Source organism: Lissotriton vulgaris, chromosome 10, assembly GCF_964263255.1.
Source record: "Lissotriton vulgaris chromosome 10, aLisVul1.2, whole genome shotgun sequence".
In the NCBI taxonomy this organism is placed as follows: Eukaryota; Metazoa; Chordata; class Amphibia; order Caudata; family Salamandridae; genus Lissotriton; species Lissotriton vulgaris.
Window position 1 is genome coordinate 582,916,572 of NC_141698.1, and position 27,759 is coordinate 582,944,330.

Genomic DNA, 27,759 nt, shown 5'->3' on the forward strand with positions numbered 1-27,759 from the left:
TAATACATCTGCTAGGCGCTTCTGGTCACAGGGATATATAGGGTTTGTAGGTTTCTCCAAGAACCCGAGGTACTCAAAGCCAACAACTCAGTTGTACCATTCAATGTTTTTTCATTGTGTTCGGAGTATAGAGCAAATCATCAAATATCAAGATTGAAAATGGGTGTAAAGGAAACCTATGTTTTTCTGAAATGTACACCAGATACTGAGTTTAGGAGCAGTGGTCCTTTGTAAATCTCTGAATGTGTGGGTACCTATACTAGCATGTGATTCTGAGGGTATTTTGCTAACTTTATTTTTCTTGGACACTGGTTTACATTTGGAAGGCACACATACAAATAAATCCAATTGGTTCCGCTATTGTTTGTTCTCGCATGTCTCTTGATAAAATCAGTACCCCACTTGTGTGGCTGGGCCTAGCGCCTGTGATATAAAACACCCTAAAACTCGACCTGGAACATCACATTTCACCCAGAAGAATCCATGCATTTTTTTAAAATGTGGCAGATTTTGGGCCCTAGCTCAGTCGTTACCTAGAAAAACGTACCATACCCAGACATTTCTGAAAAAAATACACTTGGGGGTGCCCAGGTGTTGGACTTGGCCCTTTTTGCGGGGTCATCCCTAAACGTTTTGCCTTTCTCCTAGCCTTTTTTCTGACATGGTGGTTTTAAGCCTCTGGGCACTTTAGCACTGCCGTCCAGTGTAAAGTGTGTGTGCTCTCTGTGATAAATGTGGTAAGATTGGTTTACACCTGTTTGGCCTATTTAATTTACTTGTCAGTCCCTTGTAAAGTGGTATCTCAGATACCCAGGGCTGGTAAATTAAATGCTACTGGTGGGCTTGTAGCTCTGATTGCGCTACCCACTGAAGTAGCCTTTTACATTTATCTCAGGCCTCTGCCATTGCAGGGCCTGTGCACGCAGTGTTACTGCCGTTTTGACGTGGCACCTGAAGTGTGTGCCATGACCGTGACCCCCCTTTTTACTACATGTCAGTCACCCCTAAGGTAGGCCCTAGATAGCCCTTTGGGCAGGGTGCATTGTAGGTAAAATATAGGACATGTACCTTAAGTGAGTGACATGTCCTGGTAGTGACAAACAGCCATGTTGGTTTCTCACTACTGATGGGGCTGCCCTCCCATCGGAATGCATTGGGGATTCTCTGATGAGTGTTTTAGTGGAAATTCCTGATTTGAGAGGCGCAGCGTGGTCAAGTTTGGCATGGTTGGAATAGTGATTATAAATGCTACGCAATGGTGTGCGCAGATTTATTATAACTATTTCAGAATTGCCACTTTTAGAAGATGGCATTTCTGTGTGCTATGTCTGCCTGCCTGGTGTGAATTGCATGTCTGGATTTTGAGTGACAGGGGCTGATGAGGTGTGTGTGGCTCCAGGAGGGGCAGGGTGAGTCAAGGTGAGTCAAGGCTAGGCTGAATGGGACATTTACATTTTGAGTAGTGGGAGGAGATGTCCCTGGTCCCTGAAGAGGCCTGTGCCTGCCTATGAGAATGCTGGCTCCGCCCCCCTGTGGTGTGTCTGCTGGCAAAGCCCCATCTCTGAAAGGAGGATGTGCGCACTGTAAGCAAAGTGCTTCAACACCTACCAGAACCAGTTGGAACTGGTTCCCCCAAGCCCTGTGCTGGCGCAGACAAAGGAATGCCTCATATAAATATAGGGGCTGTGACCCCTATGTTCTTGTGCTTACTGTACCTGTTTTGGGAGTCTGAAGGACTGCTGGGCAAGGAGGAACCACTGTGGGACCCAGCTGCGGTTTCCTGGGGGTCCCTATGTGCTGGCTGCCTGTGCTCAGTTCTGCCCCTCTGACTTTGGACTTAGCGTCTCGTGAGGGCTACCTTTCTTATCCCCAGGACAGGGAGGGCTGGGCAGCACTGAGCTGCACATCACGTCATAAGGGATCTCTGGCATAGGGATTCCCCTTGCTGCCTTTATTCGTCTAGTGGGAGCCCACCCTGCATGCTGGTGCCATTATTTGTGGATGCAGGTGCCCACCCCACATTTGAACAGTTTATCGAAGCGGAAGCCCACCCCGCTTCTATGCCACTTTTTGAGGGGGAGCCCACCCCGCGTTTGTGTGCTGAAAAGAGTGGGAGGCCACCCCGCATTCTCTGCCCCTGGAAGTAGAGCCTTGCCAGAGGAAGTGGGAAGGCACAGCAGGAATTGCCTTGCGCGAGTGCGAGAAGAGTGCTCCAACGTCTCTCAGGCAGAGCCGGAAGCCAGGCACGCTGCCTGGATGTAGGCGGGGCCGGCTGGGGAGAGCAGTACAGAGAGGAGGAAGTTGGGCGTGACGGCACCGGTTTGTGGGCAGGGACTGCTTACAGGAAGCTGAGGGCCCCGGTCATCACCGGAACAAGACGGCTTCCGAGACGCAGTGTCGGCAGGACCTCAAGAGTGGCAGAGGCGGTCTGAGGTGAGCCCCATGGTGTTGCTGAGGCCGTTACAAGTGATGTCGGAGGGCTGCCTCCAGCCGCTGGGGGCAATGTGCTAGAAGTGGAACCTAGGTGTATGCGGGGCAGTAGGCAGAGACTCCGCTCTGCATTTTTAATAGCTACTGTCCCGGTAACTGAATGAGGCAGCTGCCCTGCGTGGTTGCGGGAAGCGGTGGTGAGGAGACCCCTTAACTGGGGGGGCTGCGCACAAGCCTCTCACAAAGAGCAGAGGCTGAGTGAGGACGCCACAGTTGACAGCAGTGTCCTGAACCAGGAGCAGCCCGGATGAGTAGGGGCTGAATCCGGAGTATAGAGGGTGCCGAGAGTGGCACCAGAAGAGCCCCTGTGAGTGGGGTTTCCCCTGAGGCACTGTGAGTGCCTGAGCTAATTTCCACAGCTACCCCGCCTGAAAGTGGGCAGCTGCAATGTTTGGGTATATTTGAGTTTTAGAGTCCCAGTGGGGGACAGAGGGCACAGTGAGTGCCAGTGCCCATCTTTTTGGCGGCACAGCTATGAGCAATTAGTGGGCAGCTGCCACGTTTAAGCTTGTGCAACTTTGCATGGTTGATTGCTGCATTGGCAGTCAGGGGGCAAATGGGATAGCCCTGGTGAGGCCCTGACTGTGCGGGACGTAGGGCATTTGAGCCCTGGTGGAAGGCCAGTTGGCCTGGGGGTCACTTCAGAACTGTTTGGGCCCCTGAGGGTTAAGATAATGTGATTAATGTGACATGGTTTATGCACCCTGATTTATGCCTAATGTGATGTATGGTTATGAGGCCTATGGCGTAATGTGTTTATGCTTAGGAGGTTTGGGCCTAATGTGTTTTATGCCCGACTAGCAGCCCGTCCCGACGTTGTCCAGGTATCAATTGCTGTTGGCCAGTAGTATATTGTTTTGTATAATTTTGTTTTGATAGCATTTCTTATCTGTGACAGGCCTGTGAAACGCTCTGATTCACAGTGCACTGCTGATGCACTTAAGAGTGCGCATTCAGTAGTGTGTGAACTCGAGTTTCCCTAGTTTATTTTCCTCGCAATATTATATAGCGCAAACTTGACAACATGGCATGAGCACAATTTACATCACAGAAGAACACATTCATTTGTGGTAGGCACGGGGAGACAAAGCCATTTACCTGGAATCACAGGATGTTGAGCTGGTGCCGAGATTCGAACGTAGCTCCCCAGCTCTAAAGTTCGCAATTCTATAACTTGTGGCGGGAGGTGTGTCTAAAAGTGTATGTCTGTACTGGCCATCAATGAGAGAGACCTGTGCATTTGTCAAATCGGTGGTGAAAAAATAGGAGTATGTTGCTGGAGATGTGGGCCGCCGTGCCACCAATGTACTTACCGGGGGAGGTTAAACACCCATTATTCCGCAACTTTCTTTCTGCATACCATCACTCCGTATACTTTCATTACGAAAGTACCATGACTCCGCAATGCCATTATAACGAATGGCATTACATTTTATATGCTTTTACCACGCATACATTTACAACGAAATTCGTTGTAAATGCATGAATGGTAAAAGTATGTTTTTTTTAATGTTTGGATAAGGCAAGTATGGGTATAGGGGTATATGTTTTGGGATACTGAGGTATATGTTTTGGGGTGTTCGGGTATTTTAAGGGTTCAGATATAGTTTTGGGTTATGGGGTACGGGGGTAGTTTTAGGGTTTAGGGCTAGGTTTGGGTTTTGGGGTACAGGGGTATTTTTAGGGTTCAGGGCTAGGTTTGGGTTTTGGGGAATAGAGGTATTTTTAGGGTTCAGGGGTAGGTTTGGGTTTTGGGGTACAGTGGTATTTTAAGGGTTCAGGGCAACATTTGGGTCTTGGGGTACAGGGGTATTTTTAGGGTACAGGGCTAGGTTTGGGTTTTGGGGTACAGGGTTATTTTTATGGTTCAGGGCTAGGTTTGGGGTTTGATGTACAGGGGTATTTTTAGGGTTCAGGGGTAGGTTTGGGTATTGGGGTACAGGGGTATTTTAAGGGTTCAGGGCTAGGTTTGGGTTTTGGGGATACAGGGGTATTTTAGGGGTCAGGGGTAGGTTTGGGGGTACATGGGTATTTTTAGGGTTCAGGGCTAGGTTTGGGATTTGAGGTACAGGGGTATTTATAGGGGTCAGGGATAGGTTTTGGCGGGGGAATTGAACCCTGGTCCCGGGCTAGACCTCTGCATCAGGGTCTGCCGCTCTAACCATTGAGCCACACTTCTCCATCATTGCTTGATTCTCAGAATGTTTCCTTACCCACAAACCCTTGCAAACCTCAAACCAGCACTAGTGACAGGAAAGGGCCCAAAATGAAAATGTGACTATATTAATATATCATGTCAAGAAAATTAATTGACTTGGCAATGGAGTTGATGCAATATTTGGGCCCAGGTTCAGCAGCCACCCAGGGAAAACCTACAAAACCCAGACATTTCTCAAAATTAAACACTCGTGGGAGTCCCAGGTGGTGTGTTTTGCATTTAATTCATAACTTTTCGTAACTACACTGCCCTGCAAACCATCAAACTTTGCCTAAAATCACATATTTTCCTTGAATTTCTGTCATGTACACTTCAGGAAGCTCCATAAATGTCCCACCCCCAACATTCCCCCACTTGTATCAATAAGAATGCTACCCCACTTGTAAGGCTGAACCTAGTGCCAAGGACAGGAATGAATTAAACCAAGGTTAATGGGAGGCTCCCTGAGAGGATAGTAAGACTGTTGATGTGTTAGGGCTGCAGGATAGACCCAACACTTACCCACGCACCATATTTTTCTCCTACAACAAAAAAATATATTCTGGATGTCTAGTGGGCACTACAGAGGTTAAACTAGAGAGACTGGTTGTTTATGAGGTTAACAGCTCAGAACTGAATCATTGTACGTGTAAACATATCTTTATCCATGGCACATCACTAAAATGTCTGGAATTCATAATGGAGGCGCTGGTATCCAGTAAGGAAGGAAGACATTAATGGACAGAACCCAGTGCTTAATTTGTAAAAATGTAAGCGTCTGGGTCTTGCAACTTTGCCAAATATTAAGACAATACAAATGTGGCATTTTGGACTATTCCAGGTCACCTGAAACTGTAAGGATGGCCTGGACTCCCCAGTTTAATATTTTTGTTAAGAGTATATTGAACACTTTGGTGATAAACTATGCTCAATAATAGACAGACAGCGCCACCATGTGGTAGGCTGTCATAAATAAGTCCTGGTGTTTGAAAATAAGAGCAAACTTAGGCCTAGGAGGGACAGGGACATAGCTAAGTAGCCCATTACAAGCTGATAGGAAAACGGTCCGATATTCCCGACTCTCCCAGAGTTATGGATATTGAATGTATTGTTAATTCCTTGGGGAGGATGTTCTCCTGAATGCATGTTTTAGGATAGAACATGCAGGAATCAGTGATTCTGCACAATTCACGAATGTTTTTCACCAGATCCCCCAGAGTTCCACCCAGGCGTTTCATCTGTTCTCAGCGGTGTTTCCGAGACCGCTGCAATGCAGATGGGATTGGCAATTCCTTTTAACAACTATGCCAGGATTACCAGGGTACTCATACTCGGGCCCTTCAAGTTCAAACTCAGATACCCTAGTAAAAAAAATCCACCTCCCTAGGTTAGGGGATACGCTGCAAAAACTAACGGAATGTATTATTCATTGCTAACGTTTTTATTGCATACAAGTAATTGCAAACATCACTCAAAACGTAAAAAAAAGAATACATACTATAGCTTTTTAAGTGTTTTAACATTTTTGAGGAACCTAAATTGATAAAATCAAGCTACAATTATAAGGGCCCAGTATCACTGTATCAGATAACACCCCTTTATAAATAAACTAGCAGCCCGTCCCGACGTTACCCGGGAGCAATTAGGCTTCAGGGCCCCCTCCCGCCCCGCTTTTGTAACCTGCACACGTCACTTTTTCCTCGTGCACACGTCATCCACCCCCTTCCCTCCACTCCACCCAAGGGACGCAGGTATTCGTGAAGGAAATATTCCTATATAAATATAATCTCCTATAGTGAAGCAAACACATCTAAACAATAACATATTCACCTCTGACAGTTATGTGAGCAAACTCTCCCCTTTTTGACAGAAGGTAGCCTCGTTCGAGGGGGTACCGTTTTTCTCCTGACCGTGTGTAGGCCTTTGTTGCGCACTTTGTTAACGGCGGAGCACAGAGTCCCATTGAGAAGAGCATGGGATTATCGTACGGAAGCCGAGGTGGCTCAAATGTTTACAGCATCTAAAACCCCTCTGGCTACACAGCACTTTTTCCTCCTTTTCCTCCTGTAATGCACCGTTTGTCTGACATTTGTAGTGCACCGTTTGCCTCCTCTTTCTTGTCCTCAGGCTTCCCCGACCGCCGCTCGTCCCCCGCCTGCCCCTACATGAATGCCCTTACCTCCGCCGGCGCTGCTCCCGCCTGTCCGCTCGCACCACCGCTCCTCCCCTGCACCATGTCCGCCGCTCCTCCTCCGCCGCCGGTCCTCTGCTCCTGATGTCACCGCTCCTCCCCCGCGCCATGTCCCCCGCTCCTCGGGCGCCGCTCCTCCCCGTGCTCCTAACGTGACCACGCACGTCGCGGCCGGCGCTACTGTTGAGGGACTACTAAAATTTTAAATAACGTTTATTTTTTTAATTTATGTAGCCTATAACCATCTACACACCCTGCCGATTTCAACGGTGTATCGGGTGTGTAGATTGGCGCAGAGGTTCCCGAGTTTACCCGCCTCAAAGCCGCAAAGTTTCTGCTTTATTATAGTAGTATAGATACATTGGAGACACGAACGAGATAAATCATACGTTCTCCCCACGAGGCCATCAGTGTTCTTTTTATATCCCTCAAACCTTTCTGCCATTTCTGTAAACTCTCAATTGATCTTATCAGTAGGTCTGTGACTTGCACACATCCAGTTCCATCACTAAAGCGTGACAGTCAAGCGATGAGTGCTCAGTTTTTGCTTTCACTTGCCAACTAACATCATGTGTTCCTGTTAGAAGTGCAGTTTCATGTCAATGATTTAACAAGCATTTACAATGCAATGGTTTCGCCTTTGGAAAAGTTAGAGCTATTGGCATTGTAAATGACATATTTTGTATTTATGTGTTGGTTTTGAAAACAGATAAATAAATGGCATTGTCATTTACATTGCCATTCTCTCGCAAATGTGAGACCTATTGTACCCTACGGACGAGCTCAGCAGACAGCAATTACTACCACACACACACCCACACACAGAGCCACACACACACACACTCAGAGCCACACACAGACACACACCCAGAGCCAGCCACACACACCCAGAGCCACACACACACACACCCAGAGCCACACACACATACACCCAGAGCCACACACACATACACCCAGAGTCACACACACACACCCAGAGCCACACACACACACAGAGCCACACACACACACACACACACAGAGCCACACACACACACACACCCAGAGCCACACACACACACACACCCAGAGCCACACACACACACACACACACACACACACACAGAGCCACACACACCCTGAGCCACACACACCCAGAGTCACACACACCCACCCATAGCCACACACACCCACCCATAGCCACACACACCCACCAAGAGCCACACACACCCACCCAGAGCCACACACACTCACCCAGAGCCACACACCCACTTTGCTCTTCTGAAATGTTGGCATGTATGGTAGTGAGCTGTGTGTGGTGAGCTGTGTGTGGTGAGCTGTGTGTGGTGAGCTGTGTGTGATGAGCTGTGTCTCGTGATCCATCAGTGTGTTGTGAGCTGTGTGGGGTGAGCTGTATGTGGCGAGTGGGGATCAGTGTCTGTCCCCCGCGCTGCGCTGGTTTTGCCACCGGTCGGATCCTGCGCGGTGTGCAGTCCCGGTTCCACTGCCCCTCGGAGGCTCTTTCATTGTCTCGCATCTCTCCCCGGCTCCCCCTTTCATCCACCGGACCTCAGCCCAGTCACCGGAGACAACTGGACCGTCATGGCGGGGACGGACCCTGCGGAGGTGAGGTGCCCTGTGCGGCTCTGCCACCCCCGGGGGCGGCGGAGCTCCTCCTTTCACCCACAGACCCGCTCTGCCTTTCATCAGGGCCCGGCGACGGATCCTGCCCTGCAGCCCTTCAGTTGAAACACCTTCTCCCAGGCTTCTCGGTGACTTTCATGAACCAGGTGATCCATGGTGACACCTCGTGCACTGCCCAAAAACATGAACTGTGATTGGAAGTCTCTTGCTTATAATGCTTCGTGCTAAGTAACCTCAACCTCCGGGACCCTTCTAAGGTGATAGAAAAAAAGGCAAAGCTATTTGTGCTGGAAGTGTGGAAATACGGTAGTCGTGATGGGACGAGGAAGTGTTTTTTCACGTCCCTGTCTCTAAAACGGGATGCACTGGTCTTTGAACAAGGCCTCTAGTTCTGCAGGGATTAGAAGTCTGGGATGAAAACACAGATGTGCTTTTTCTGCTAGAAGCGTGACTATCATGTATGTGCTATATCGCGCATTTAACACCTTCATGACACACTTATCAACAAGGCATTTCAGCTCACAAAGAAAACTATCACCCCTCGCTCACCCTCACATACACCCATTCTTTATTTCCGGTTTAAATGTTGTGTAGGTTGCAGAGAGAGCCCCTGCGGCACTGCAGAAGAACGTCTACCCGGAAAGGTTTAGAGAGGGGTGATCTGCATAATGTGGCCATTAACACGGAGGCGACGCTCACTGAATAAACATAAGCTGGGATCTGGCCGGAGCTACAAGGAACAGTCAAGCCTGCACTTCCCTGGACTGCATAGTTTAGCTGCAACCCTTTGCTTCGCTCGATAGCCAAAGCACCTCGAAAACTGATCGAAAGAGAATCATAGCGGGAAGCCCTGCCCCGGTGAAAGGCCCATGGGCCTGAAGCGTGCCTGACCTGACCCCTGAGCACGCCTGGTGACAGGACAGGCTCGTGCTCATCCGTCTCCCCGGCTGCGCGTGGCTTTCCGCATTCTCTCGAGGTCGCTTCCTCCAGGGCTCTCTCGCGGGCTCTATTTCGTATTCCAAGCACCCCCAAGGCTGCGGCGCTCTTCTAGGAAGTTGTCCCCAAGCCAGATTGCAATGTCTCCATGACGTGCTACACGTGCAGTATAACCTGCAAGGTTACCTTTATTGTTTTCTAATATATACACGGACAGCGGGAGGGGGGGGCGGGGACGGGGGCGGGAATGGGCACACGGACAGCAGGAGGGGGGGCGGGAACGGGCACACCGGGAGGGGGTAAATGGACATAAACGATGAAAAAGTGCAGAACACCAGTTGCGGGATCAGTCGGTAGCTGTTCAAATACGAAGCTACTGCCCGGGCGCCATCTTCTGCGAAATGACCAAAACAAACCTTGACAAAAAAAAAAAAACATCCGCCCACCGCCGCATGACGATTTAAAAGGGGCAGAGAGGGAAAAAAAACGCCGGAACGCCCACGAATCGCCTCGGACAATGATGGACGCCTCTCTCTTCCAATGGCTAGCCTCCATTTATGGAGCTAGCCAATGAAAAAGAGAGGTGGGACAAAGCCACATACTGTTCTCAAAAGATTTTGCCTGTGCGAACGCTGCTGCGCAGCGGATCGCCAGGCGAAATCTAAAAACCTCTAGAGAACATTGACATTTTTAAAGATTTTTGAAAGCTGTAGCGAGACATATTCCTAGATTCTATTCACACTACAATTACTCAAATTAATATAGCAAAAGTTGATAGTAGTATGCTTGAGATAAGTTGGAAAAATTAACATGTGCTCAAACTAGAGCTTTGTTTTAGATAGTTACAAAAAAGTACAGATGTAAGGGTTACTAAATGGTACAGTAAATTGGCATTTGTATGCCAGGGAGAAGCCCAGATGAACTTAATCTTACCTTACAGGGTGGGCTAGGGCTCGAGAGACTAATTTAAAACTGTAGCCCTCTCTGTCAGTGTCTGGATCCCCCCTGCAGTGTCTCACTCTAATGTTCCAAATCTCCGCACATTTGTACACTAAACTGAGGCCTATTGGCTTTTTCAATCCTTGTTAGTACAAGTTAGCTGGCATAGATATTATTAGGGAGATTTTGGTGGTCCTTTTCCAGGTTTTCAGGGTAGAAAATGCCAGAGCATGTGGCCTATAAGAGCTATTAGTCGACTCATCCGCTAGACTTTTGCTGGCCCCAAGAAATGCAAACACATTACAGATTGCTCAAATATCTTCACGAGCTGAGGTTCGAAGCCAGAATCAAGTACAAACTAGACTGACTCATGTAAGGCCCTCGCACCTCATTTGCCCTCAGACAAACTCGACGCATTTAAGCTATCTAGCAGCAGTAATACACTTAGGCGCTAAATGTGATCATCAATTAGCTGCCTTATGAAATGTTCACTTGAGTGGCTCCCTCTCTTTGGTACTCTCTTTTAGAATTAAAAACACATTAAAATCGCATGCAATTCCGTAAAATGCTAAACACATACTTTTTAGTATTTACATTCTTACCCTCCCCGATCGATATTTTCAATATCCTCTCGAGTTCGTTCTATGAGGTTGTGACGCCTGTTGATTTATCCATATTAAATCGGTGTGCACCCTTATAGATTGATATCGCAAACATCTCCTAGTGCATACATATATAATATATATTAGTGGCCGGAGTTCTGTGTGCTGTGGTAGATTACATATGGATAATGCCTTCATTGTGTGAAGCGGACAAGCACGTCTTTGAAGACAGTCATGGATTTCGGGACGTTTTGGAAATAAGGAATTGTTAACATTCCTCAGGAGTGACTGAGGTGCTAGCGTTGGCTTTAATGATGCCGTGCAGCCACGTCATGATGACGTTTGCTAGCGAGGGAGACTATGCGACTTGGAGCAGCCATTAAGATGGCCACTTTAAACTAAGATGGATTAACAATTTTGTAAATTATGTTATTACTTGTGCAGAGGCAGTGTTCAACACTCCTTTACTGTAAGCAGGCATTTTTACAGGTGACGTACTTATAACAATAATTTTACATTTTTCACTGAATTATATTTTAGGATGGTATTAGGTGCCACACTTACCCTTTTGTTTTATGTGTTTTATCAATTTGTAATGGCTTTAATTAGTTGAGCATAAACAAATAAACTTGAAAACTTGGCCACTGTTCTCTTACAGCACATTGAGAATGTGTGGGAGAGTACTGGTTACTTGCAGAGGCAAGTTTAGCACAAGAGAGCATGGCACTCACAAGCTTCGGCCTCAGATGCTATTCTTACCTTTGTCTTACAACATGAGGCAAGCGCCTGCTGAGCTTGTCCTGTTCCTACAGTCAGCTCCCTTCTGAGCATCGAGCTGCTGCTATGGAGTTTCTTTTGGAAAAGGGGCTGCTACCTTGAAAGAATTCACATGCACTCTTCTGCAGTCTGGGTATAACTCAAGGGCATCATTTTAGGTGGTAGTCAAGCAGATCTGAAATCCACTAAAGAATTAAAGGTTCAAGGCTAATTCCTTGATGCACTGTACGAACTCTTGGGCAACATGATTTTTGCTCTCTTGTCACAATGGTAATTGTTAGAAATGGGGGTCTCTAGTTGGCAATGGTTTGCACCTTTGTCCAAATAGGGACCCTTGCTTCTAGTCATGGTAAGAGGCTACACTTCTAAAATAACCCCTGCTCACCCACTTGGTAGCTTGGCATGAGCAAGACAAGCTTATCTCAGAGGTAGCGTGTAAAGCATTTGTGAACACATACAGTACAACAGTGAAAACACTACAAATGGACACCACGCCAGTTTAGAAAAATAAGTAGTCTTTACTAGACTTAACACAAGACCAACCAACAAAAATCAACAATATTGTAATAAAAATAAGACTTTAAAATGGTAGAAATAGCTTAGTTCAATGTGATGGTAAATGCACCACCTAACTCTCAAAGTACCTTGGATGCGTCATACAATACAAACAAAAGGGTCTCAGGGAAGGTGATGGGTCGGTTCCTTGCTTCTGTGGAGGTGATGCGTCGGTTCCTTAATGCAGGAGAGGTGATGCGTCGGTTCCTTACCGGATAGGAGGTGATGCGTCGGTTTCTTAATGCGTTCCAGTTACGATGCGACAAGATGGCGCCTCGATGCGATGATCTGATGCGACAAAATGGCATCTTTGATGCGATGCAATAATGTGGATGTGATGCGTGCACGCCCTAAGGCCGTGCGGCGAAATCGGTGAACTTTGGAGCCACGACAGGCCCTGTGACACACTTCTACGGTGATGCGGTGGCAACCACTGTGACGGCACTCATCTCCAGTGATGCAACACGCTTCGTCTGCGGTACAATGGCGAACAGCTGCGCCGGTGGTGGCACGCTTCTTCAGCGATGTGAAGGCAACTGCTGCGGCAGTGATACGCTTCTCCTCGTTGCGGGGCGCTTCCAGCTCCCAGCGACATGCAGTCTCTTAGAGGGCCCAGACAGCAGCAGGCACCTCACTACAGGTAGAATTCCCAGCAAGGGAATTCAGGGGGAGCAGGTGGTGAAGTATTTGTGTCCCTGAAACTTCAGAACAGGAGGCAAGCTCAGTCACAAGCCCTTGGAGATCTTCCTCAAGATGATAAAGTAAACACAACAAAGTCCTTTTCTCCTTTCCTTGGCAATAAAGAAACCACTACAGGCCAACCTCAAACAGCAACAGCACAGGGGCAGTAATCTTCCTTCAGCTTCTCTGGTTCTTCTCCTTGGCAAAGGTTTGTCTTGATTCCCACAAGTGATCTAAAGTTCTGGGGTCTGGGCCCCAATATTTATACTGCAAAATCCTTTGTTCTCTGAAGGCAGAGAGTGTCTGTACCTAGTCTATACAGTTCTGTCCTCCTGGGTGCAGCTTCCTTGCAGGAGGTGGAGACAGTATTGTCTGAGAGCAGACCTGGCCCAGGTAGCTGAAAGGAAATCTCCTCCCCCTACTCTCTATTCTATGAGGGCTCAGGTCAGTGAAAGGAAATCTCCGCCCCTACTCTCTATTCAATGCAGGTCCTATTCAGCCCAGCCCTGACCCATCAGACTGCTGGAGCCATGGCCTTCTCCAGCCCCCTGTCACTCACAAACCAGACATGGAATACCAAACCTAGCAGGGACAACTGGATGGTTAGGCAAGAAAATACCTACTTTCTAAAAGTGGTATTTTCAAACACAGAATGTAAAAATCACCCTCACTAAAAGATGTATTTTAACATTATGAGTTCAAGCATACTAAACTCGAATTTCTACTGTGTTCACCTGGTTCAGTTTGGATTATGAGATGTTATAATCAAACTGCCCATTCTGGCCTGTGGAAACAGGTAGCCTTGCAATAGTGAAAAACGAAATTGGCTGTAATTCACTATCAGGACATGCCACACACATCAGGGCATGTCCTACCTTTTACAAACAATGCACCCTGCCCACAGGGGTACCTTGGGCCTACCTTAGGGGTGACTAACATGCATAAAAGGGAAGGTTTAGGGACTGGCAAGTGGGTGGTGGGTATATCAGCTATGCCACCCCTCGCTCTTCCTTGGTCCGACCATTCATTGATTATGGCTAGTTGGGAGGTAAAGTGAGATGACACTCTCCCACCCAGGAAATTTAGAATAGACAGGGCATGGTCAAGGCTCCCTGTAGAGGCCTGGAATGCCCGCTTGGAGGGCACCCAGCCTGAGAAGGGTCGGGATCCGGTGACTGCAGATGCCACGGTGAGGAACTGGCTGACCAACGCAGTGGACCATGTGCTTCCACTCAAGAAGATGCTTATTAGGGATAAGAGAGTGGGGTCCGCCCCATGGTATACCCTAGAGCTCAGAACCCTGAGAAAGAACTGTAAACGGGCTGAGAGGTTATGGAGGAGGAATATGGAGACAGATAGCAGGGAAAAATATTGCATGGAACTAAGGACATACAAACTTGCAATACGTGCTGCAAAGGCCTCCTTTTATGGGGAGAGAGTTAAGCACCCTGCGTCCTCATCCAGGGAAGCTTTTCTAGTGATGAAGGAGCTTCTTAAACCGCCTGATCCCATACTTGTCCACGACAGACCACAGGAAAAATGTCTGGAATTGGCCACTTATTTTAAGAATAAAATTGATACCATTGTTAGCTCTCTTCCCCCGGTGATGGGGACTCCGGCCTTTTTTGAGGACTTGAGCATCTCGGAGAAACTATTAACGTCATTTGGCCCTGTAACCTCAGGCGAAGTACTGAAGGTCCTCGGGAGCTTGAAAAGTGGCTCACCTCGGGACCCCGTCCCAATGCGGTATTTAAAGCAGGCCGCCTTGTCGATAGGAGAGCCCTTGACCGATCTGGTCAATCTCTCCTTCGCTCACGGGACTGTGCCGCCTGACTGGAAAAGTGCGGTCGTCAAAGCGCTTTTGAAAAAGCCCGGCTTGGACCCGCTGAACCTGGCCAATTTCAGGCCCATTTCCTTGCTACCAGGGGTTAGTAAGGTTGCCGAGAGGTTGGTAAACCGACAACTATCCAACTTTCTCGAGGAGAATGGCCGGTTGAGGGACTCCCAGACGGGATTCCGACGGGTCATGGAACTGACACGGCTCTGCTAGCAGTGGTAGAGGAGGCCAGAAGCACTTTGGACACAGGAGGGTCAGTGGCAGTGATCCTCCTGGACCTTAGTGCGGCCTTCGATACCGTCAATCATGGAGAGCTGATACAACGTTTAGCAGAGTCAGGTGTCACAGGAGTGGCCCTGGAATGGTTGGCCTCCTTTCTGGAGAGGCGTACCTTCGAGGTTTGGGAAGGAAACGCAAAATCTCCTCCCCTCCCACTTCATTGCGGGGTGCCCCAGGGCTCATCCCTGAGCCCCACGTTATTCAACGTGTATATGGCACCCCTGGAGGGTGTGGTGTCTCCGTTTGGCTTTAAGACCATAAGCTATGCGGATGACACCCAGCTAGTGGTGGGTCTGACACAGCTGGAGAAACAGCCTGAGACGCTCCATTCATGCTTGAGAGAGGTGTTTGATTGGATGTCCAGGTCATCGCTCAAATTGAATGGCTCAAAAACAGAGCTGATGATCTTGGGCCAGTCAAGTTTTGCCCTCTCGCCGAGCAGCTGGCCCAACTGCATGGGCACCCCGCCTGACCCAAAGAAGGAGATCAAGAGCCTGGGGGTCTGGCTGGAGCCGGATTTGTCCTTTAGGACACACGCCAAGAAGACCGCTGGCGTGTGTTATGGAATGCTCCGGTCGGCCCGTAAGGTTCTCCCCCTGTTACCAGAACTCTCCCGGAAGCTGTTAGTCCAAGGTCTAATCATCTCGCGCCTGGACTACAGTAATGCGCTCTTTCTCGGAGCACCGGAGTCAACGTTCAAGATCCTGCAACAAGTGCAGAACGCGGCAGCAAGGTTGCTGCTGAACGTTCCGGCCAGGCAGTCAGCCAGGCCCACTTTAAAAGCACTCCACTGGCTCCCTATCCGAGAGAGAGTTACCTTCAAGACCCTCTGTATTGCCCATAAGAGCATACAGGGGACAGGACCAGCCATTCTGAAGGATATGATCCGGCCCTACAAGCCTACAAGAGCGCTACGCTCTGACAACAAACACCTCCTTCAGACAAAGAGAGTTAGGAGAGCCTGTTCAGGTGGCAGGAGCTTTTCCATCCAAACAGCGCGGGCCTGGAACTCCTTCCCATTCTCACTACGTTCTGAACCAAATCTTCTCAGGTTCCGGAAACATTTGAAAACCTATCTATTTCCGGAATAATTTTAGCTCTTTCTGCTCTGTAATGGCAGCTTGCTCTAGGTCTCTATAAGCGCTGGGATGCCCCTGGGTAACCGTGCGCGGTACAAAATTCGTTAATAATAATAATAATAATAATAAGTCGACATGGCAGTCACAGCCTGCACGCAGGCTCTGCAATGGCAGGCCTGAGCCATATTTTACAAGCTGCTTCTGTGGGTGGCACAACCAGTGCTGCAAGCCCACCAGCAGCATTTGATTTACAGGCCCTGGGCACACATGGTGCAGTGTAGTAGGGTCTGACAAGTAAATCAAATAGCCAATCATGGAGTCACTAATCCATTACAACAATTTACAATAGGGAGCACTTGCACATTGGCACTGAATAGCTGTGGCAAAGTGCCCAAAGCATCTAGAACAGCAAAATATAGCAAAAATACAGGAGGCAACAGTGAAAAAATGGAAGGGAGACCCACACCAATGTTGCCAGGTCAAACAGTAATACTGTGTTCTCTGACTTGCTGGACCAATACCGTAGTCACTGTTTAATTCTAAAAATCAGTAAATCAATCAATAAATAAATACATAGATAAATAAGTACAAGAGCCCAGAGTTTATTTTAGGACTCATCTGCAGGTGCTGACGAATGCTTGGGTTGCCAAATACCAAATCTACCTAGTCTTGATTCCATTTCATGCCTTTTTTCCACCCTCCTACACATCCTGTTTTTTTATCTCATTCTTTAAGCTTCCCTTTCAACCATGCTTTCTCACTTTCTCATTGTTTTACGATCTATCTCTTTTTTTTCATATTTCACCCTTTAGTGCATTTCCTTGCATGGGTCATAGTCTGACGATGATAAATGGGTGCTGCTGCCCACCCACCAGAACCACCGGCACACATTAAGCATTAGTAGTATGCCAATGTCAGAATATCTAAGATGGCGGTACAGTGCATCAGTTAGTAGATGTATTTAGTTTTCTTTTGATATCTACTTTCCTTCCTCCCTTCAACATCTCTTTATTTTGTCTTTTTACTTCGGGTTTGACAGCGTAGGGCTATTCTATATATGAAAAAGATGCCATTAAAGGTGGTCTATGAGATAGAAAGAGAAGGGATTTGGGGAACACATATGGGGAAAACGATACAAGATGAAACATGTGTGTTCTCTTAATTCCCTAATGCCTGGCCTTCACAATTAAAGGAATACCTGCTGAATCTGTACTTTTATTCCCTCCCCATCACGGTATTATGAAAATAGTCTTTGTTTTAGTAAGCAAGATAGGCACACAATGACCCACAGAATGCCTTGAGCTGATATAATTATGTGGTGCCTGAGTGGCGGGTTGAGTGCTAGCGGTTAACACTGAAGGAGGAAACATCTGGAGAGAGTGCGTAGTCTTGCTGGACCTCAGCAGCGTTTATGAAGACAACACAAGGAATAATACTTGTGAATGAGTGAAAGATTGTCTTCGCACTGCAAGCTACTTCACTCGCTATATCGCTGTCTTTATGCATATAGAAAAGCGCCTTCGATCCCGAATCAATAATAACTGGCTTATTTCTTACCCTACTTCCTCGAATAAGCATCAGTTTCTAAGAGGCTAGCACTGTATAAGAGAAATAAAGAACTTTTGGGGTAATTTAAGTCTCGAAGAAAGTCCCGGACCCACAGAGGGCATGCCAAGCAAGGGCTAAAACATGGAAACACTTTCACAACATTAAGTGCTAATCACTTTATCTTCATTCTTCTTTGTCAATCTTATGACCAAGGGCCATCGATAAAAAAAACTGTAATTCCACATTTTGACCCCCAATTCTGCTCACACCTCACAAACACAATCCTTGCAAAGAGCTCAAGGTGAGTTCACCCGTCAACACTTTGCAGGTGAAGGAGTAACTCCTTTTTCTGGTCTCAAACTAAGGTAGCGCCTCCAAAATTTGAAAGCCTATGAAGACGAGCCATAAAAAATTTGATGATACTAAATTTTAAAAAAACGGCCATTTTAGATCTTGTCATTGGGAACTGTCCGTGTAAAGGGAAGAAGAGGGATGGTAAGTTCGGATAACACATTCTCCGTCTATAGACCTTGCCATAACCAATGAATACCTATCACAAGTGGGAGCAACACAGAATTAGATGCTACAGTGACAGACTCAGCTTAGTTCTTCCTCATGGCACGTGCGTAGGAACAGTTGCGACCCTAGTGGTGATAAACTGTTTTCGGTAAACATTCTTTATTGCGAAGCCGGAATCACACTGTGCCTTTACAGCACTGGCAATAAAACGAACAAGTTGTAACCATGCATTTGTTTAGCACGCAAGTCATTACAATGACTTACTTTAGGGGCACATTGGTGGAGTGGTGTTGGATTTCAACTCCAACACCTTCCCTACTGTTGCGCAGACTGGAGTTGGAATAGAAATGAATACTACTATTCTAAAGTCCAGCGCCCGTTAAGGCAAGTCGTTGTAACAACTTGCGTCCGAAAAGAACGCATTGCAACAACCCGTTCATTTAAATGCTGGCGTTGTAAAGGCATGCGTGCTTGCGTGCTAAACGCATGCGGGATTCCATCATACAACCGCTTTTTTCTCATGCTATATGGTTCGTGCTTGAAGAGTATACTTTTAAGGGAATAATAATTGATGAAAGGTTTCAAGGGCACTCGGGAAGAACTAGTAACTGGACACGCGAACCTCCTTTTATGTAAAGGATTGCTGCCATGCACCTGCAAACCAAACCCTGCAGACAATACAAAATACACAAGATCCTAATTGCATGAGACTTTCATAAAAAGGAGACCTGTCAAGTGGTTTCTCTTTGCTTTAAAGAACGAGGGGAAATGTACAGAGAAAAAAATGCAGGAAGAAGAGAAGCATAAATGAGCCATTCATAACAAGCTGGCGTTTGCAGTCGGTACTAATATTTCAGCAAGTACTCACTAATTGTCATTGATTCCGGCCCGGTTGCTGAAGGCAGCACATTGCTTATTGAGTCCGTTTGAACTGGAGGGCTCGTGTGTGCACTGTGAAAGACAATCAAGGTATGTCAACATACAGGTAAGTAACTCTTTACATTTCTGGGTGATATCAACGACAATTGTAAGCTAGTTATAGCAATTGCTGACATTTTCTATCATGACTTAGTAAGTCATGAGCCTTCCCTGAAAGATATTTTCAATATTACTATCTTTCCCACAACAAAAGCCTGCTGAATAACTTTTAAAGTTTAATGTAGAGGTGACTCGGAAAATGAGAAATAAGTACAGCTGTACAACAGCATTCACCTATTCAATAACTTGGAACACACATGCAGAGCCCTACTAGTACATCCTATAAGTGCAAAAGCTACTGTAACTGTTTTAAAAAATCCCAGTGGAAAATTGAAGTAGAAGACATCGGTTACTTTAGGAGGACAAAAGACAAACATTTCTTTAAAAAATTTTTTAAAAAAGAGAGATTCTTCTCAAAATTCCTTTGTGCAGGCTCACAAACTTTGATGAGTGGGCAAAACAAATCGGTCAGGTCGAAACAAAGATGGTATTTGAAAAGATAATTGCTATTCAAAGCTTTAAAGTCATACTGAGAAAGCAAAATATTTCAATCTCCCTCTTTGCTGCAATTTGTCGTTTCAAGTTAACTTCCAAAATATGACTGTTGTCCATATGGCAGGAACAACCAAGCCAGAAACAGAATGGTGATTATTGTACCTGTAAGGGTTTATTGCTTGAACCTGTAATTATGTACAATATGGCACAATGTCATCAAAGATAGAAAGCACTTTTTAAAGATGGAAGAAATGCAAAGTACAGAGTTATTCAGATGAGCAATAACTTATGTGCAACAGAGGGCAAAATAGTACTTGGAACTTTTAATAGTTGTATATATGCAGAATGTTGCAAGCCTAGGAACACTTAGCTGTTAGGGGGGTCGCGTGCTTATTGCTGGGCGTTCTTGTTCTGGAATCAGATTCTCCTTCTCAGCAGTAGAGTCTGATTTCGGTGCAAGAAGATGCTTAGCGGTGGGCTATTTGGATAGATAAAAAAACAGAAGAGTCACTTAATTCATCCTGCAGTCTGTCTTCATTTTGCGAAGCTGTTATCGCTACATATTAGGGACAAGGAGAAAACTTGGTGGCCGAGCCCACTAGTCTATTTTAATGTTAGGAGTATCGAGGAATCTTCAGCCTATTAGAGGGATTGCTTCCGGCTCTAATTGAAGGATCGCCTTGCGTGCTATTGGATGGGGGCATAGAAAAGCCGCTTTAGGCACTGTTTGAGCATCCCCTCGACAGCTGGAACTACATCACGGTGCAAGTATGTGGCCATATTGGTAATAGTAAACATGAGGGAAAGATGTATGGAGTGATGAAACTTTCCAGACACTCACCCCCAGTCACAGATCTGGGTTAAATCCATCATCATTCTTTAGCTCACTACGCCACCTCAGTTCAGACCCAGCTATATGCAAATCAGTCTTGACTCTTTGCCTCAGTGGAACAGTCCAGCCCGAACTACCAAGCCACGTCTTCCCTGAATCGTAAAGAAGCATCATGGGACTGATTTCTGGGTAACACGCTTCATCAGCCAGGCTAGCTTGAATCCAGTGGCAAAGTGAGCAAGGGACCCACGTTTGGGCATACCCTGCCAACTAAGGGTAAACAAAGCAAACACAAGGAGATGATGGGTGGAGCGCTGAAACTTTTCAGACACTCACCCCCGTCACAGATTTGGGTGGATCCATCATCATTCTTTAGCTCACTTCGCCACCTCAGTTCAAACCCAGCAATATGCAAATCAGTCTTGACCCTGTGCCTCATAGGAACAGTACAGCCTGAACTGCCAAGCCAGGTCTTCCCTGAACTGGAAAGAATCATCCTGGGACCGGTTTCTGGGTAACACCCTTCATCAGCCAGGTTAGCTTGAATCCAGTGGCAAAGTGAGCCAGAGACTCACGTCTGGGCATACCCTGCCAACTATGGGCAAAGAAAGTAAACACAAGGAGATGATGGATGGAGCGCTGAAACTTTTCAGACACTCACCCCCAGTCACAGATATGGTAATAGTGACTTCTCTGCTTAGAACAGTCTAGCTGTGCGTGGTGACATTGGTGCCGTAATCCACAGGAAGCATCACTAGGTGGATAATTGCTGTAGGTAGACGTTACGACGTCAGTACGCATGTACAGGTGGCCATTTTTGGATTGCAGTCCATTGATGTCAGGTTTACGTCGTGTTTGGAGTAGTGCAGCCTGGCCATGTAGGGGAGTTTTAGCGTCCTGAATCAGGTGTTTGGAGTAAGAACTTGGGGTGGGCAGAACTCGCAGAGTTTTACCCTGCGGAATTCTGTTGGATTACATAAAAACTCCATAAGATTTAGCGGAGTACCTTCCACCCCATAACTACTGTAGCAGGGACGTGTTTTGCCTCTGCTAATGCATTAAGAAGTGTTTTTCCCCTCCTCAGGCAGACTGCTTCCAGCGCCGATGTTAGAGATGTTTACCGTATCGAGCGCTTTACAAATCAGAAAAAAATATATCTAGGCCAAAGTATTTTACCATTCAAGGCAAGATATGTTTCACGTCGGCAAAGTGCAAGCATGCAAATGTCTAGCAGGTGTGACTACTAATCGCACATGCTTGGGTTATTTAGGGTTTAAGCACTATAGATGCACCACAAATACGCACCAATGTATGTACTGTCTAATCGAAGATGCTGAGCGCGAAAACATTCAACTATGGCGGTGTCTACACATCAAAGACTGGGAAAGCCTCATCAGTAGTCCCAGCACTACGAATGAAGCAACCTCATTACAATCTGTGCCTGGGTCTCCACCCAACAACCCCAGATTGCATTATTTATCTCTTGATCCTGCCGCTAAAACATTTGAGCGAAACGAGAGAGGGACCAAACATACAAGGACACCCCTAATACTGTGAAGCTGGCTGGAGCACCCTCTCTTTACCACATCCAAAAACACTGTTGAGAAGGGAAGGCATCACGTCTCAGTGTCAAGGATGACAGATCCCTCATAAGACCCACATGCACTCCAGTTGTGCCAAAAACCCTGTCTCGCTGCCAACTACAAAGTGTCAAAAAAGATACCCAGCCACACTCAATCTGTCCGAGTGTCCCAAACAGCAAGTCCCGCTTCACGCGGACAGCCGGCTTGGCTGTTACAGCCACAGAACCACACGCCGGCTCCTTGCTCAGTGCCGACAGGAAAGGGAGTAACACAAGCAATGCGCCACTAGTCACAATTGACGTGCACGTTGAGTTCCCATTACAAACCTTTCCGCTGGTCTTCCATAGTGTGCAAGAGCAACACAGTAGTGTGTTGTATTGGAGTGGCTATTTTGTTGCTGTCAAATATCGCTACACAGCGCATAGTTGGAACATCAGTGGTGATTAATTCAGCCGACAAAGCAGATTGGTGGAATTTATTAGTAATTCAGTGTTATAAGAGTAGTGCAGAATTATTTAATTTCTCCAATTCCGCTGGCGAAATTAAAAATCCCACCCACCCATAGTAAGAACAGGAGGGAGAAGGAAATAGATAACAATTATTATTAATGTTTCTACTTTTCTAAAGTACACAGTGACATGTACTAGTTGTCTTCGGGCATCATAACCGTCTGATATTATGTTGTTGCTCCATTTGACCAGTTATGGCTCCTGGAGGAAGTGTACAACAACCACCACATTTTCTTCCTAAACCAGGAACACCTTTTCAGAAATGGAAATATTGGTTTCGTGTTTTTAAAAACTACCTGATTGTTATTGATGCAATCAACTATACATCTGTCAGGAAGGCAGCTTTGTTATTTAACTGTTTGGGGGAATAAGGGCAAAACATTTTCAACCATTTGCCTGTTTTAAAACCCCCATCTAGTCTAGTGTTATAGCTAGAGATTCTGCCAATTGTAATGTGTACATTGAGCCAGAGAAACGTCTTCCCCTTCGTTTTTCAGAGGAACCAAGTATTGTTTTAGAACATTTCAATTTTTAATCGAGGAAACAATCCTGTTGTGAGACAATTGATCAGTATGTAGCACCTTTGAGAATTTTAGCTAGTTCGTGCTGTTTTAAACCAATGTGGACTAGTACATTAGCGATTACATAGCCTTGAACTATGGTTCTAAGAAAGTGCAAGAGCATTCATTGTGTTGTATGAATCCTTCATTGGATGAACCTATCAAGACTTTCAAAGTGATAGAGCAGTCTATGGAATCGGCGAAAGTGATATCGGGTGATAAGGAGTATGTGAACATGTTTATTTTTTTTAAAATGACCACAGAAATAACAAAAAGCTCATGTTAGGACATTTTATTAAGTGCTATAGGTGTGGGTCTGCTACGCTACACACGAGTAACTATGTCAATTGTCCTGCTCAAGGAAAACAAATTGTAGGATTTAAAAATGAGGCATTTTATGCAGGTGTGCAAAGCTAATAGCACTTTGTCTGTTAAGGTTATTAGTGTGCAGGAGAGTGATAAACAAGAACTGGGGGAAAAAATAGCTAATATTGTTCAAACTGTTGATGTGATAGAGAAGAGAATATTAACTGCAATTAAGAAAGGAACTTTTTGTGAAGTACACATTGCTGAAGTTAGATTAAGAATTATGGCTAACTCTGGGTCACCTTTTACTATGTCAGAAGGTGAATGGATCGGAATACATCACTGTTTTTGCACCAGAACCCTTTAGGATACGGAGAGGTGTTACAGCACAATTTAAAGAGAGACATTAGTCTGTGCATTAACTATTGAAACATGTAAAACATGTGTGGGACACGTACCAATCATAAGCCTTTAACCTAATTATTGCGGGGAAAGGCATAGCGTCTGCACCGTCCAGGCTTATAAGAATATAAACAAAATTACAGAAATATTATTTTGATGTACAATATACTCCTGGAAGTACCAATCAGAGAGTGGATTGTTGATCCAAGTTGCTTTTGAAAATGGATGTTGGTGTTGTGGATTTTTGGAAGATGAATGTGTGGTGGCTGGTGTGAATGCCGTTGAACAAGTTACTTACCTTCGGTAACAATGTATCTGTAAGAGACATTAGTAGTTATAGATTCTTTACCTTAGAATTACCCCCAGGCATCAGACTGGATCCGGAGAATTTTTTTCTTAGCAGTACCCCTGCGCGTCAGTAGGTGGCGTCAGTCAACTCCACGTTCGTATTCGGCATCGTGGTCGTTTGGGATGACGTCAGGGTGTCTACTTTGATGCCGCCCCAGCGCGCTGACACCAGTTCTGGCACGACTTTCCACGCCAGAAGCGAAGAGCCATGCAAGACACTGACCACCGGTGCACATAACTAGGGTCTTGTAAGAGACTGAAAGTCAGTTCGCAGGACGGGTAGTATGGGTGTGGCGGTAAGGAATCTATATCTACTAATGTCTCTTACAGATACATCATTACCGAAGGCAAGTAACTTGTTCATCTGAAAGAGACCGTAGTTATAGATTCCTTACCTTAGAATAGATACCTCAGCAATGCCAACCCCGGAGATGGGTCTGCAAACTAATTTCCCACCAGAAGTCCTGGAGAACAGAACAGCTCAAAAAACAGCCTTTCCAGACTTGGCTGTCTTGGCAGTAATGCTTGGTGAACGTGTGCAAGGATGCCCACGTGGCTACCTGACAGATGTCAAGAAAGGGAACTCCGCGTCTCAAAGCAGTAGTGGCTGCCATTGCCCTGGTAGAGTGGGCGCGCAGTCCCACTGAAGGTTCATTTTTAGCCAAAGAATAACAGATCTTGATACATAGGACAACCCATTGAGAGATGGTATGTTTGTGCACCTCCCAAACTTTCTTCGCGCCCACAGTGCCCATGAAGAGGTATCGTCCACCCAGAAGTCTTTTGTGTGGCCAAGGTAGAAAGACAGCGCACGCTTTGGGTCCAGACGGTAGAGTCTCTCCTCCTCTTTGGAAGGATGCAGAAGCAGGAAGAAGGTGGGCAATGTGATGGTCTGATCTATGTGGAAGGAAGTAACCACTTTGGGCAGAAAAGAAGGCCTAGTACTGAGGACTAGTTTGTCCGGATGGACAGCAAGAAAGGGAGGTTTATAAGATAAAGTCTGAAGCTCACTTGCCCTGTGAGCAGAGGTGATGGCAAGCAAGAAAGCAGTCTTCAAAGTGAGGAGACAAAGAGGACAATTATGTAGTGGCTCAAAGGGAGCACACGTAAGATAAGTGAGCACAAGGTTCAAGTCCGACTGGGGCATTACAAAAGGAGAAGGAGGAAAGAGATGAGTAATGCCCTTCAGGAATCTTTTAACAATTGGGGACTTGAAAAGTGAAGGCTGATCAGGAAGGCGAAGAAAGGCCGAAATGGCCAAAAGATAGCCCTTAAGAGTGCCCAGAGCACAGCCCTGCTGGGCCAAGGAAATAATGAAGTGGAGAACCTTTGAAAGAGGGGCAGAAAGGGGATCCACTACCTTTGCTGTGCACCATGCCAAATATGTGTTCTATCTATAGGCGTATACCATTTTGGTGGAGGGACGCATGGCTTCCAAGATGACATTACAGACTTCAGGAGGAAGGTCAAAAGCTGTCAACAGTCGCCACTCAATCACCACGCAAAGAGGTGGAGTCTGGACAGGTTCGGGTGGAGGACCGTCCCCTACGACTGGGACACAAGATCTTCCTGAAGAGGCAGTCTGGTCGGAGGATTGATGGCCATGCTCAAGAGCGAGGGGTACCAGACTCTTCATGCCCAGTCAGGAGCCACAAGAATTGCTTGGGCCCGGTCGGGCTTGATCTTCTTTAGCACTCTTAGTAGAAGTGGTACAGGCGGAAAGGCGTACAGGAGCTGCAACTAAAGGCATCGCCGAGCAAGTGCAGCCTTGGAAACTCCAACGTGCAGAACTGCTGACATTGCATGTTCTCTTTGGTGGTGAATAGATCTAACCAAGGCTCTCCCCACTGCTGAAAGAGACCTAGATGTCAATCATGATCCATCATGCACCGGTGGCTGAGCTCGTCCGCCTTGGCATTCAGGGAACCTGCCAGGTGTTGAACCACCAGGGATATGCCCTGATGTTCCAGCAACGTCCAAAGGCGAAGAGGCTCTTGACATAGGATCCACGACCCCACCCGCCCTGTTTGTTGCAGTACCACATGGCGGTGGTGTTGTCCATTAACACCTGCACTACTCTTCCTTTGACAGAGGGAAGGAATGCCTTAAGTGCAAGAAGAATCGCCAGGAGCACCAGAAGGTTGATGTGGAGCCAGGACTCCAATGGAGACCTGAGGCCTCCGATCTCCGCCTCCCCCATGTGACCGCCCCATCCCAGAAGTGATACATCCGTCACTACTGTGATCTCTGGTTTGGGAAGTGTAAGAACTGGGGTCACCAATTCCACTGCGGTAGCTTGGCGCGAGCAGGAAGGCACTCAAAGGCTAGGTGTAAAGCAGAAGTGCAGCACACACTCACACTGAGACAGGGAAGCACTCGCAATAAAATGACACCACACAGGCTAGTCGTTTAAAACAAGATTCTTTTATCTAGGGTTGTCTCATTGCAGGTAAGTAAATGTAAATGTAAATGTGCTGGACTTGTAAAGCGCACAGCTGCCCGTAAGCGTCCCGGCGCTTGCTTAGGGAACCCGTCCTGGTATTCCCCTGTGAGAAACCACGGCAGGGTGTCCACAAGGTGAAAGCCAGGCATCCCACCGCGAGGGGCCGTAGTGGAGATTAAGCAAGCTATTGCCCAGAGTCGCAGAGTGTGACCCCATGAGTTGAGTAGGCACCAGAGCGAGAATCGTCGAGCCGTGGAATTTTGAGCCCGAGACCCGCCGAGGCGGGGAATCGAACCCTGGTCCACGGTCGATCTCAGCTTCCGGGTCTGCCGCCTCTAACCACTGAGCCACGCTTCTCCACGCTTCTCCACCTAAGTAACTTATTGTTATGAACTAAGCACCAATTCATCAGGCCAGTAACTCTGTCAGTACCTTGCTATATGTATGGGCAAGCTAGGGAACAACATCTCTTTAAAAATAAGGCAACATTTCATTATATAGGTTTAGGCAACAACATTTGTCTTAAGCAGGTTCAGTATGGCAACATTCCATAAAACACTTTCATGTATCACATTCCTTAGGCGCATAAACCTTTGTGTGAATGGCATATTAGTAACACAAACCAGGTTCCCTGCTCCAGGACGGGCTGCAGAGGACACTCCCCTAGCCAGGGGTTAACTTTAGCACAAAAAGAACAGTTAGCGATTAAGGCTATTCCCCAGTTCAGGGGACCCTCAGTCACTTCTCCCCCTATTTCCCGGCCCTGGCATTGCTAGTTAGGGCCACCACGGGGTTAATCCAGGCCAACAGGGCCCAGCTGCAGTCTCTGGCAGGAGGGGGCGGTCACAGGGCTGCCTCACTACCTACACAGGCTCCTCGGCAGCACCGCCACCTCCGTGGTCTCTGGCCCTCCCTCGGGGGGTGTTTATCTCAAGTTCCAGTCCTTTGGGGGCCTTGGCGGTGTGACAGAGGAGCTCGCGCTGGCCAGGCAGCTCCCCTGGCCGTGTCCCAGCCTGCAGCAGTTCGAGGGGGCTCACGCTCTCCTTTGAG

The 27,759-nt window shown here is 46.9% G+C and overlaps 1 protein-coding gene across 1 annotated transcript in view; it reads right to left on the minus strand.

Annotated features, from left to right (window-relative positions):
* Nucleotides 1-27,759, minus strand: part of SNX29 (sorting nexin 29) — a 1,754,850-nt gene that overhangs the window by 1,340,593 nt on the left and 386,498 nt on the right. The window contains exon 11 of the mRNA XM_086941425.1: nt 19,122-19,204. Within this exon, the coding sequence (XP_086797551.1) occupies nt 19,122-19,204 (83 nt within the window). The remainder of the gene's footprint in view (nt 1-19,121; nt 19,205-27,759) is intronic.